This window comes from Myotis davidii, unplaced genomic scaffold (assembly GCF_000327345.1).
Source record: "Myotis davidii unplaced genomic scaffold, ASM32734v1 scaffold120, whole genome shotgun sequence".
Lineage (NCBI taxonomy): Eukaryota > Metazoa > Chordata > Mammalia > Chiroptera > Vespertilionidae > Myotis > Myotis davidii.
In genome coordinates this window covers 7,065,118-7,079,497 of record NW_006294778.1, presented here as the reverse complement: position 1 = coordinate 7,079,497, position 14,380 = coordinate 7,065,118, and the positions used below count along the sequence as shown (strand labels likewise).

General features: G+C 38.1%; 1 protein-coding gene across 1 annotated transcript in view; it reads right to left on the bottom strand.

The window, feature by feature from the left end:
* The window catches only part of LOC102759493 (ankyrin repeat and sterile alpha motif domain-containing protein 1B), a 553,884-nt gene that overhangs the window by 420,738 nt on the left and 118,766 nt on the right, over window positions 1–14,380 (bottom strand). Inside the window, exons 7-8 of the mRNA XM_015567586.1 lie at window positions 13,426–13,539; window positions 12,060–12,226 (exon numbers count right to left, since the gene is read on the bottom strand). Of these exons, the coding sequence (XP_015423072.1) occupies window positions 12,060–12,226; window positions 13,426–13,539 (281 nt within the window). The remainder of the gene's footprint in view (window positions 1–12,059; window positions 12,227–13,425; window positions 13,540–14,380) is intronic.

The following is a 14,380-nucleotide window of genomic DNA, read 5'->3' as shown; positions in this document are numbered from 1 at the left end:
TTATATTCATAATTTGTAATTTTGATAATTTCTAAAAATTTATATTTGAATCTTACTCAGTGTTATTAAAGATATAAGTAGAATTTGTGTTTTCATCCATCCAAAAAAATATTTATTGAGCACTTGCTATTTGCAAGTAGGTATTTAAAGCAGGGACACTCTTTGGTATGCTGCTCGTTCCAAAGGAAGAGACAAAATTATAGAACTTTTAAATCAAAGAGCAAATACACAAGTTCCTATGCTAATACTGATCTGTCTCTGCCACTCTTACACACACACACACACACACTTTTGTCATGTGTGGTATGCTGGTTATGCATTCTATTTGAAAGGGAATTACAGCAGTAGAAGGACAATTAAAAACCAATTATAAACACGAAACACAATCTCTGTGAACGTTTCCATTCCTGAGGCCTTATCTAGAACTTCACTTAACTCTCACAGGGAATGCTACTGAGCCAGTACAATCTTTTAAGGTTATCCTGGTAAAATGACCTCATCTATTTAAGTTGCCCAGAACCTGGGGGTGAGGCAGTATGACATAGCTATGAGGGGATGGGATGAGCTTTGATTAGCTATAATAGGATGAATGAGAAGAAAGACATTGGTAACGTTGAATTTTAAAAGACTAATTAGGTTTGAAGATGGCAGTGTAGGTAAATACCTGTACTTGCGGCCTCCCACCACCACATCAAAAGTACAACTAAAATACAGAACAACCATCATCAAGCACCTCTGGAAAGCTGGCAGAATGAAAGTCTTACAACTAGAGAAGTAAAGAAGAAAGCACACTGAGACTGGTAGGAGGTGCAGCGGCACGGAACGAGCTGGTAGTCCGGCACCCACGTGTGCCACTTTTTTAATTGGGAGGGAGACTGTCTCTGCAGAGGCTGCCCATGAGGAGCAAGGGGTCCCAGACTAACACCAGGAGTCCAGCCCAGAGTCCCAGAGCTGGGAAAGTAAGTCCCCATAACTGCGAGCTGTAAAAACCAGTGTGGATTGGGGCAATGTGACACAAAGGCTCCTGGAGACCCAGCTGTTCCTCTTAAAAGGCCAGCACCATGAACCTACAAGATCCCACTTCCTCTGAGTTCCAGCACCAGGGCAAATCCCCAATGAACACAGACACGTATGAGCAGAAACTGAATTGTCTGGCATTGGGGCAGGAACTCAGGGGCGGCTTTCTCCCAGGTGGAGGTGCTCGCAGGGATCATTGTTCCTATGCTGGGACTTCCCAGGCTGCAGGGCTGACTGGCAGCCGTTTCTGTTTGCTCCACCTTGGTGATTCCCTAAGACCCTGCCTCATCCAATTTACAACCTCACCCAAGCTGTGTGTAGTGGCTTTTGCATATAAATGGCACCCTATTTTTCAGATGAGAAATATAAAGATCAGAGTAGTATTTATCTAAGGGGAACTGGGATCCAAACAAGTCTGTTTGACTTTAAAATTCCTGTTCTCTATAATGTCACTCTGAGTTACAACTACTGTATATGTTTTGAAAAAAATTAGTATAATTCTTTAATGGGGGGAGTGTCAGTAAGTTGGTAAGGATGGTAATAGTGACTATGACAATAAAGATACATTAAATATTTAGAAAAGAGGCTCAAAGCTAGGAAAGAGTAGGATTATAGGGCAAAAAAAAATGTTCTTCAAGGCTGGAATAGATTCATTTCTGCAACATAGAATGGATGATTATAGTAAAAAATATATCATGGCAATGTTTGTCTCATTTATTTTGGGGCAAGCTATTTCCACTTTACTGGTTCATTATCTTTTTCCATTGCAGAGCTTTTCATTCCCCATCAAATTCATATTCTTGGCTACCTCATTCTTTCTCCAAATTAAGACTTTTTTATCATTATTATTTGATAGCAGAGACTGACAGCTAGCAACTCAATGGAACTGTTGTGAAACTGTAAGCCACCAAAATATTTGAGCTTTAAAAAGCATAGATGGTTGAAATAAAAAAAATTCTGGCAAAGGAATGTGAAAATATAATTAGAAATAATTGCCTGGCTGGTTTTCTCAATGGTTGAGCGTCAATCTATGAACCAGGTCACAGTTCGATTCCTGATCGGAGCACATGCCAGGGTTATGGGCTCAATCCCTATTGGAGGGCCTGCAGGAGGCAGCCAATCAAATGTAGCATGCAGCTGAGTGTTGTCAAAATTTAACTTCATCATTATCTGGAAAATGAGGTTAGAAGGATATTGAATTATTATTAAAATTATTTTAAAAAACATTAAAATTAGCTCCTGCCAAGCTGGTGTGGTTCAGTGGTTGAGGGTCAACCTATGAGGTCACAGTTGACTAATTTTTTTAAATTAGCTCCTAAGAGTAAAGTATAACTTGTCAGGGACATCATAATAGTTGAGCTCTTCTGTTAGGAAGATTAAATTCAAGTCAGAGATTTTAGAGAGATCAGAGAGAATGAAAATATCAAAACAAAAACTGGCTGATGTCATATCTGCAAACTAGATAAAATAATAACTTCCCAAACTTCAAAAAAAATTCAAATACTTAAAAGTTTAAACACTTTGCTCATAATAGTAAGAGGCATTTTAGTGTGAAACACAGTTTAAGAACATGCAAACAATAATACTGTACATCAGCTGGAGACATCATAATCAGCAAGAATCACTAATAATTGGGGGAAACCAGGGTGCTGGCTTAAGCCTATTTCTTATGATTAACTGGAAAAAAAACAACAACAACAACAGCCTGGTTCAAAACAGCCAATCTCAACTTGTACAGAAAGAAAACAGATACATTTTAAAAATATTTATCACAAAATATTGAAGAATTTGAAAACTATTAATGTGAGACGTATGTTCCTATATTCTCATAGTAGATTCCCATTATATATGTTATCAGGAATCAAACATAGTGTTTGTAATATAAGATTTCCTTGATATTACTGAAAGAACTGTATTGCTACCTAAGAAATATATAACTTGACCTGTTCTGAAATTAGAATGACTCCATTTTAAAACTCTTCCCTTAGGTCTGCATCTAAATTCAGGTACCAAACAGACTTTTTGATGTCCATGACCTAGCATACCTATTCAAATGTTTATTAAGCTTGCAAGTGAGGAACTATGCTAAGGATAAACACACAGAGAGATCAATATATGCCCTGACATCAAGGAGCTTATCATAAAACCAAAAACAAAAATTCATACATAAATAATACAGAACAGACTATGAAAATATGCAGTGATTTTTAAATAAAATGTAATATTTGATCCCAATCGTTGGATCTAAATAGGAAGATCAGCATGGCCTGTGTGGCTCAGTGGCTGAGTATAAACCTATAACCAAGAGGTCACAGTTTGATTCCCAGGCAGGGCACATGCCCAAGTTGCTGGCTCAATCCCCAGTAGTGGGGTGCAGGAGGCAGCCGATCAATGATTCTCTCTCATCATTGATGTTTCTATCTCTCCCTCTCCCTTCCTCTCTAAAATCAATAAAAAATATTTTTTTTAAAAAAAATATATATACAGGAGGATCAAAAAGGGTTTTGTAAAGAATGTTTTTCAATAGTAGAGACAATAGGGAAAAGAACTATATATAGATTAAGCTCTGTGAACCATTAGAAGGACATTTGGTCCTGTCTACAATGTCGAGACATCTGGTCTATGACAAAAGGTCCTTGATATTTAATCCTGTCCAAACATCCACACTCAGAAGACCTTTCTGCATGAACAACTGCCCCTATTAAATCTCTCCCACCTTATATTTAGGCCACTGAATTTTTAGGAATCAAAATACAGGATTTTGTTCTAACTCCCACTGAGTTCTGTGTTTTTACTTTGAGCCAAGAATCTCCGTTTATTGAGGTATTCTTCATGTAAGTTGTTATTTGCCATGTTTGCAATTCCTCCCTAACATCCGGCAAACCTGACTAGAATATATGATTGTCTTCTACAAAGTAAAATATTTACTAAGACCAATCCAAGAACAGAGTATTTAGCATTTCACTTGAGAAATCCCTTCCATGTAGACATTGAGTGATTATTGAAAGTCCTCCTGTGTAACTTCCAATCTCATACTCTTAACTGCTAGACTAAATTCTTCCCTAAGAAAGATGGCTGATTCTCCATGCTTGATGAGAAAAACCTGTCCTTGGACTCTGTAATTCATCTCCAAATAATTAATCGTGTGTTTCCATGAAAACGGTGTGATTACAGCAATGGTTTACGTGCACCTTTACATGCAGTGTTTGTCTTTTTATGCATTTATTCATTCAATGAATTTCCATGAGAGACCCTAAATGCAAGGCACTGTGTAGGCAGATGTGATTACAGAGATCAATCAAGTATAGATTCTACCATCAAGGAGTCTGTAAGAAGTAATATAAAAATGTATATAACTACAAGGGAAAGCAGAACAAAGAGATGTGTCATGAAAGCAAAATCAACTGTATTATAAGTTCAGAAGAATGACTTTTTATCTCAAGGATCCTCCTAGAGTCACTACAGATACAAAAGTTTTTTCAGGTGACAGAAGGGACAAGAATCTTACCATACAGATTCTGGATTTTTCCTTGCATGTACATATATAGGGTTAGAGGTATTTGTTTTAAAATATTAATGTAAGTCATCAGAATCTACACATTCTCTAAATTGTGGAAAAATCTGTCAGGACAATCCAAAATTGGACCTAGTACACCGCAGCCTTGAGTCGCCACTTCCAAAAAATGTGTGCAACTATGTAAGACATGAACTATTGAAGTTAGAATATTCTCTGAACACTATCGTCCCAATAAGACAATAGTTACCACGGCTTAAGACTTGGCTCTACTATAAAACACACACACACACACACACACACCAACAACAGCAACAACAACAACTCATATCCTAAAGAATCAGTTATATTCCTGTAAGAAGAACTTTCTGCTTATGTTACAGAAAATCCATTTCCCAAAGTGTTCTGAATCTTATGGGAATTGGATGGGAAAGCTATTGCAGTCTCTCACAATTCTGAAATTGATGCACTCTTGATTTTAAGCTCTAGAAATTGTGTTGAATGGGTTTGAAAGTAAACTTTGTTTCAGAAACACCATTTGAATTTTAGACATTTGATTCTACTGACCTTTAAGACTTGAACTCTGGTACCAAATTAAGTATATTTTCCGATAGAGACTCCCCACTCCCTGCCCCCCAACTCCCAAGAGTATTCTCAAGCAGTTTAGCGAAGCTTGGTATAAAAACTGAGACATTGAATCTTGAAATCTTGAAATATTCAAGTAAAAGACCTCACACTTCTGAAAGTTTACATGTAATTTAAGATTTTTGCATTGAAAAAGGAAGTGAAATAACAGAAAAGAGGTGTACTGGCTGAACGAAATTGCCCAAAACCTGCAATTGCACAACCACTTTCAAACAACAATTCTTAGATGCTGCTTGTTTCTAGGTTTTTTTCCCCCTCAGGAAAAATAATATATAATGCATTTTATCCCTGAAGCTTCCTGTTTATTTCTTAGAGACATAGACTAATGAGACAATAATGTTTTTTCTATTTTAAATATTTTTTAAAATTTACCTTTATTGTATTACAGATGTCCCCTTTGTGGGTTTTTTTTTCCCCACTGATCCCCTCCACCCAGCACCTACCCCTCCCAGGCCTTCACCACACTATTGTTTCTATTTTAAATTTTTAAAATATGTTTTCCTGAAGCCTAGATTCTGATACCTGTTCTAGTGATCTTTATGTTATCATCAAATTTCTCTATATCATGGTGTGTTCACGTTTAAGAGTTGTGCACAGCATTTATACACATAGAGGGGAAAACTGAATATATGAGTTGGGAAAATAAGTGGAGAGAACATAAATTTTTTCAGATTGTTCTATATTCTTTCCAAAACCTAAATTTCCTATGTTGAAAAAAAAAGTGAAGATATTTATATTTCTTCAAAATTTACATTCTAGATTATATAATGTCTTAATTCAATTTAGAAAATGGCTCCACATGCACATTATAAAAGCTTTTAAAAGAGACTAACTTGTGAATTAAAATTTATGCAAGAGAAAATGTAATTATAACTTGAGCTGGTTTTCATATTAAATGCAAAATTTTTAATCAAATGCATTCAACCACAATAAGAATTTAATTTTTAATTCACTTATATTAGTAAAATTGTTCAAATTACCACCTTAAGGCTAATTTTATATTTTAATAAAACCAAAAACCTCCAATTCAAAAATAAAGTTCTTACATAAGATGACTGATTTTGTATTTTAAATTACTGAATTAGAGTGCCCTCTATTGGAAGAAAAAGGCAATAAAAGCTAAACTGAACTAAGAATAGTTAACATAGTCGCAAAATTCAAGCCACATCATTAATATATAATACATTTATTAATAATATGAATGCTACACAAAACATTTCCTTACATTTTAATTCCTTCTAAGTTACTTTTGGATTTGTCATATTACAATGAAAAGTGGTACGTTTCATATCATCTAAAATTAAATTTTAACTGAACCTAAATGCCTGTCCTTCAGCCAGTAATGTGAATAATAAACCAACAAAAATGTCCACATTTAACATTCTGATATAATAGAAATAATTTTAATTTAGGACTATGACTGAATTTGGAATTTGCTTGATGAGAACTTTAAAATGTGCCTAACTCAAGAGATTTTTAGAGCTCTAACCCTGGGGAGTAGAAATAGGCCAGATGCTAGATCTATACAATTTAGTCCACCTCTGAGAGTCTATAATTGTGTGCTGTTATCAAGACCTCAGCTCAAACTCAGCACCTCAGGCCTGAATTACCTCAGCAGGGACCTGGCAGATTTGGAGTCCACTAGACCAACAGTGTGCATGTTAGAAGAAGCTCTTTAAAAGAACAATGCTTAGAGCCACCCAAAACATTCTGCTTTAGTTGGTCTGACATGGTATATGAGGGCCTCCGTATTTCTTGAAGCCTCATCGGATAAGTCTACTGCATAACCACTGCTGAGATTCACTGAGCTTCTCCCCAGAACATCTGACATTCAGTTACCATTTTCATCTTCCCCAAATCTCATTTTCATGAGAGAACTCTCCTTTTCAAATGTTTATTCTCCTCAGCATCAATATTAAACTTCTGACTAGCTTTCCAAATGTAATTATCTGCCCCTAGCAAAATTTTGTCTGGTAAGGGGTATGGCTCCAGCCCAGACTGTCTGTGTTCAAGTCCTGGTGCTGGTATTTACCATGTATGCTTGGGAAAATCACAAAAGTTCTCTGTGCCTCTGTTTTCTCATCTGTGAAATGGGAAAAATAAGTCTATCTATCTCATAGGATTATTGTGAAGATCAAACCAGTTAATATAAATAAAGTGCTCCCTAAGTGTAAGGTATTAATATAACTCATGCAAATTTGTTTCCCATTACTTTCTCAAATCAACTCTCATGGAAAACTATTCTCCTTAAATTAGATGCTATGTCTCACCTCTGTACTGTCTCTGCAGGCTGGAATCCTCTCCCATTTATTCATTCATTCTAATACACGTACAAGGCACATCTCCTCTTCCACCAGGACCCAGTTTCGTTTCTCCCTACCTCCATGAAGTCTTCAATGAATGCCATTGAATTGTCACTAATCTCTTCCTCCTTAAAAAAAAATCCTTTGGCCACAGTATAGTTTATTATGAGAAATATAAGACATTGGCTCTGAGTTTGAATCCTGAATCTGCCACTTGCTGAGTCATTTCCCAAGTCTATAACTCACTTAGGACTACTATGAGGATCAAAGTGACTTAAATCATAGAAAACATTAGAATAGCAAACAACAAGCATCTAATAAATGTAGCTCTTATATAGCTGTTGCTTTATTGGTATATGTTAGCATTGCCTACACACTGTGACTACAGACTCCTTGGAAAAAGTATTTTTAATTCCTTGAAGTCTGGCACTGTCTCTCATTATTGCTATTATAAATCCTACTAGAGGCCCTGGCGCATGAAATTCATGCATGGGTAGGGTCCCTAGGCCTGGCCAGTGATCAGGGCTGATCTGTGGGGCGACCAGCGGAGTGATCAGGGCTCCTGCTCACACCCGTCTTGGCCGGCCTGGCACCGCCTGCTTGCTGGCCCCGACCCCCACCACCACTGCCAGTCGCCTCTCTCTGCAGGGTGACTGGCAGGGCTGGCCTGGTGCCGCCTGTCCCAACCCCGCCACAGCCACCAGTTGGGGCCTGCAGGCTGGGGGCAGCTCCTATGTTGAGCGTCTGCCTCCTGGTGGCCAGTGCACGTCATAGCGACCAGTTGTTCTGCCTTTCGGTCTATTTGCATATTAGGCTTTTATTATATAGGATAGCTCACAATGTGGAGATGACCTATAGGTGATCTACAAGTACTTGGTTAAATTGATGCATAATTTGAGAGTATAATTCATAACAAAACTCTGAAAAAAACATTTTTGATGAATGGAAACAAATATTCAAACAAAACAGGGAATGAACCCAAACAAAACACAGGCTGCAGACAAGGGCAAAAATAATTTGATTACATTTTCAACATTCAATAACAAGTTCTACCACATTTATCTTCTGAAAGGCCACTTCCATTGATGTCTTACCTGCCCAAAATCCTTTAGATTTTTCCTCATTCCCTACGAAATAAATATCAAAATTCTCAGCATGACATTCAAAATCATCCATGGCCTGACCTCTACCTATCCTTCTATACCTACCCCTTCTTCCCCCCATCTCCTCTCTTTATAAACTCTACTATTGGCCCAGTACACAAAAATGTGTGCACTCGGGGTGGGGGGGAGTGTCCCTCAGCCCGGCCTGCACCCTCTCTAATGTGGGACCCCTGGAAGGATGTCCTACTGCTGGTTTACAGGGATCAGGCCTAAACTGGCAGTCAGACATCCCTCTCACAATCTGGGACTGCCGGCTCCCTTTCCTTTCATCTCAGGATAACTGAGCTCTGCAGTTTGGGTGGGACCACAGGCCCTGGGAATACAATGCTGAGCCCTCTAAACTCATTTTATTCTTTGTTGTATTATTTGATTCCTGGGGCTGAATTAAACATGAAAACAAGAAAATAAACCCTTAGATATAGAATCTGAGTCATTACCCGAGATTCCTGTGGGAGTTAACACTGAGGCATGAGACACCTGTGTTTATTGGTCAGTTTCCTCAACTATGGAATGAAGGTTGATCCTGCCCCTTGGAGGTTGGATATGATGCAGCCAGAGGGATTAACTGGCAGCTCAGAGAATAAGATCAGAAGTCAGCAGACACTTGTTTCTTTACCCAGACAGAGTTAGAAAAACACAACTCCTTTTATCATATCAGCAGCCAGGGCCATGCCTGTGGGAGGAGGAGCAGAGAACCAGGGCTTCCTCCTTGCTCCTTCCTCACCCTCCCTCCCTCTATCCCTGCACTGGTCCAGCTGGTATGCTATGGTGGACCCCCTCACTCAGGCTCTGGCCCTACCCGTGTCACAGAGAGGAGCATGTGCACTTCTTGCAGACACAGAAGCAGCTGTGGAGTAGGGAGGTGGTGGTTTTTCTCCTGAGCAGGCACTTAAGTCCTTGGTGAAGTCTCTACTCCGGAGCCTGCGAGTCCGAGTTCAGGGAGGCTGCGCAGTGGAGGCGCCACATTCTTTTCAGTAGAAACTAAAAATTGATAGGAGCCTGCCGGCTGGGGGGAAGGACCAGGAGGTCTGCCTTGCGCCCATTCCCAATCTACAGTCCTGTTTTGCTGGTCAAGCCTCCTGAGCCCAACGCCCACGGCCAGGGCACACACGGGGCAGGCTACACAGGGGTCAGGGCCCCTGCCATTGCCGCATTCCCTCTGAGCCCCGCACTCTTGGCCCCCACCACCCCCTCGTTCCCTCTGAGCCCCCCTCAATGGCCAGGCCGCACACGGGGTGGGCTGCACATGGGGCGGGGGCCCCCTGCCATCGCTGCATTCCCTCTGAGCCCCAGGGCTGCCTTTGCCCTGCCACCTGGCTCTTAGCTGCCACCTGGGTTTCTGATCACGGTCAGGCGGCTTCTTCCATCATTCCCCTTTCGCCTCCCAGCATTGTGCCTATGTATGCAAATTAACCGCCATCTTTGTTGGCGGTTAACCGCCATCTTTCTTGGCAGTTAATTTGCATATCGTCCTGATTAGCCAATGGGAAGTGTAGCGGAGGTACAGTTAATTACCCTTTTTGTCTTTTATTAGATAGGATTATTCCAAATAAACAGAACTCCTTGCTCTTACTCATCTGTTCCTTCTGCTTTTCAGCCTCATGTAAAGTTTAATATTTAAAATGGCAATATTTTTAAGGAACAAAATATAAAGGTTTGTCACTGAAACAAAGAGCGATTGCTTCTGTGAAAGTATGAACTTGAATTTGAAGAACTTAATTTCAATTTATGAGCATTAATTTCTCTCATGCTACTATCACAATACAGTCTTTGGCTTACAGGGGGCAGGGGGGGGAGGGGACTGGCCATCGTTTCCTCAAATTATGTCACCCCAGCAATGCCAAATGCCCCTTCCATCACTATCTGAAAGCTACAAATTTGAATGAGCATGGTCTCCAAAGAGAGTGTGCAGACCCAAGGGGGCACAGATTACCCACTGAGTAAAAGAATAAAATTAGAGCTTCTATTGACACTTATTCTTTATCCTCCTCCCTTGAGTTTCTTTTGTAGTATATTACTCATAATTTACATCATATATTCTTAGGATACTAGTAAATATATATATAATGTATAAATAAATGCATTTGGGATGTTTGCTCAAAATCTGTTTGCTACTATGGTACATACAGTAAGAAAAGTTTGAGAAATGAACTGGCCTAGTAAATGAGGGCTTTCCAAAAGTCTGTGGGTTTAAACATAGAGGGTCAGAAACAGCAAATTTATAGAAATCTTTAGGGGCAGATATAAAAACCTAAACACCATGGATTGTTTAAGCAGAAAAAAATGTGGTCTCATTTCTAACCTATTTCAAGGAAATATTGAAATGTAATTGCTTTGTAATTTGGAGATAGCATATACCTTTTTACATTTTTAAAAAGGGAATTTTCTCCTGACATTAAGGTTACTATCATAAATATTTCATTAATATAAATTCTTTTGGTAAAACCAACAAATATTTACTTCTGCGCATATATAATTAATCATCATCATTCATAAAGACCTTCCATTGGAGCCCACAGTGTGATGTTTTACAAAAGACAGTGCAGAAAACAAACAAACAAAAGCAAAAGCTGTGGACCTTCCAGACTAAGAGCCGCTACCTGAGAAAGCGTCACAGCTCACATTAACTAAATGAGGTAAATAGTCTCATGCCAATCACGATACTTAGCTATTTATTTTTGTTTTCATAAATCACATAGCATCCCTTTAACACAATCCACTCCATTGGCTTTAGAAGAAAATGTTTCTAAAACAAATTAAGGTATAAAAGTATCATCATAGTTCCTTTAATGCCAGTGCATCCTATAAATCCTTCCTCTATAGAACACAAAATCGATACGCAAATCTTAATTTTAAACTGCTTGATTCTCACAGTTTTTCTTGCTGTTGTGCTAATACAAAAATCCAACTGAGCAAGCATCAGTAACTCATGATTCAGATTCTAAGCTTGTAGGTTACAGGCAAAGCCCTTGGGATTATAGAAACATGGAGGTCCAACTTCCCACCATGTCTCTCTCCTACAATGACATGCGGAGTGACCGTACCCACAGGGCTCTGGCTTTCTTCTTCAAGATGGAGTCAGACTCAGTTCACAGACAACATGGGGAAGAAGGACAAAAGGAAACCAGTATCCTCACACCCAATAAAACTAAAAGGACATAATCAAAGAAACTATGAAACTACGAATGTCTAACAGTAATGAGATCATCACAAACTACACGTAATTTATCTAGCATCCCTTCCCCTCCACACGCAGTGAGAATAAAACACCAATGAACATGAGGGAAAAAGTAACAGCTAGCCTGACATTTGACACTGCCCGAGTCGGCAGGTAAGATAATGCACAAGCCCATGCCTCTTCGGCACACACTGAACTGGTAAAGACAGACGAACTGGCTTCTTGCCCCCCTTACTTACTACACTCTGGCTTCCATTTTTCCCAAGTTCTTCCTCTGAAATCTTGCTCAAATTGTCTAAGTAGTGGTCTGATATTGTGTGGCACAAGTCTTCAAAAGAATAATCCTTTTCTTGACAGAGTTTTATTTCATCCAAGAGTTTTGATAATTCTCCAGTCACAGTTTCACCTGTTAAGGGAACGGTAAATTTTTTTCAAAGTTCCAAGAAAGGCCACTGATAAAGCTTAATGTTAGATCATAGAAATATGACTTGTTATGGTAATAGAACTCAAAATATGGCAAACAAGATCAAGGACTCAGAAACTATTCTGCTAAAAACAAGATACTAAACTATAAATAGTACAAGAATATTAAAAGACAATGAGAAATTCTAATTTTGCCTATAATTATTATTTTTCAAAATGGAAGTAAGTATTGAAGGTTCACATATACATGGTACATAAAATATCTGGAATTATGATTCCTAAAGCTTCATTTATTATAGCATTTAATTTTCTACACTCTTTTATCAGCATTACACTTCACTGACAGAATTCACTCAACAATTCATTAGCAAATTTAAAATTATACTAGGAGCCTACTTCCTAAGTTTAATAAAAATAAATAGAATGTATTAAAACAAGTAATAAATTAGAGTTATGATATTTGATATTAAGGGAAGACTCAGAAGAAACAGGTAAATGATATGTAGCATCTGTCAAAACATTGATATTTGTAGGTTGCATACAAATATTCATTTTTCTAATCTTTCTAAGAATGGCACTTTATGTTGATTATTTATTTTGGGAAAAAAAATCCAGTAGTTACAATCCAGAGATCAGTATTTTTTATTCTGCATTAAAAATTCATTTGAGGAGCCGAAACCAGTTTGGCTCAGTGGATAGAGCGTCAGCCTGTGGACTGAAAGGTCCCAGGTTCGATTCCAGTCAAGGGCATGTGCCTGGGTTGCGGGCACATCCCCAAGTAGGAGATGTGCAGGAGGTGGCTGATCGATGTTTCTCTCCCATCGATGTTTCTAACTCTCTATCTCTCTCCCTTCCTCTCTGTAAAAAATCAATAAAATATATTTTAAAAAATCATTTGAGGAAAAAATAACCTACTATGAAATATCCACTCCATGTAAACTTCATGGCAGCAGAGACTGCTCTCTACCTTGTTTATCCCTGAATCTCAGGACCAAGAGTAGGGCCTGACAAATAGCAGGAGCTCAATAAATGCTGGTTGAAGAAACAGATAAAATAGGGAGGATAAGGTAGAACTTATTAGACTTGAAATTTTCACAAGGCTTAGCAATTTTGTACAGATAGGACAAATTTGTACCTAAAAGTCCAGTATGTCATTTCAAGGATTTATAATTAGCTACTCACTTTTGGTCTTTTGGGAAGGAGACTCAAGAGGAGATGAAAGGTGTGTTTCCTGTGTTGTACATTCCTGCACATGTGCTTCAAGGACTGCTGGTCTTCCCATGCCTTCTAAATACTCTGTGTATAAGTTTTAAAATTACATATTTGAATTCATTTATTTTAAAATCTTTAACTAAACTTTATGTTTTACCTCTGGTGATCATTTTCCATGTCTTTCCTCATATCCTAAATACACCCAAAATTTTTATAAGAACTTCATAAAGCCAAAAAAAAAAAAAAACCAAAGAACTTCATGGTGAGCTATTAACTTAAAGCTTTTAATGAGAACAAAAAAAGATATTTTGGAAGAGACTTATGGAACATTTTTCCGAAAACTAAACTTAACCTATTCTTTCCTTAAAAATAACTTCACCTGTTGAAAACACAATAACATTCGTGGTTTCCTTAAATGTACTCTACCAAAAGATTTAAAACTCGGAAAGATGCTTTAAATAGACTTGATTCCTAAGCAGGAACGTCAAATTCATTTGGCTACAACCACCAGTCAACTCACATAAATGAATGAAGTGGGATAAGTTTATGATAAAATGGTGTTGTCATCTCATAAGATAAGCATAATTGTATATTAAACTTTGTTTCTACAAAGAAATAATGTTCTTTCTCATTATTCTTGGAGCAATGTCCCACACTCAATCTCTCTCTCATTTTTCTAACTTTAATGAAGACGTATTAGTAATAGCAGCTAAAATGAAAATTTTGCTTACTATGTACCCAGCAATGTTCTAAGTATTTAATATAAGTTAACTCAATCCTCACAAAACTACAACCCAGGCACTATTACAATCTCAGTTTTAAAGATGACAACTAGAGGACAAGGACTTGAACTTGGTGACGTTCATACAGCTAATAAGTGGCAGGGCCAAACAGACATAGGACAAGAAAACATCTCACTTTTGAA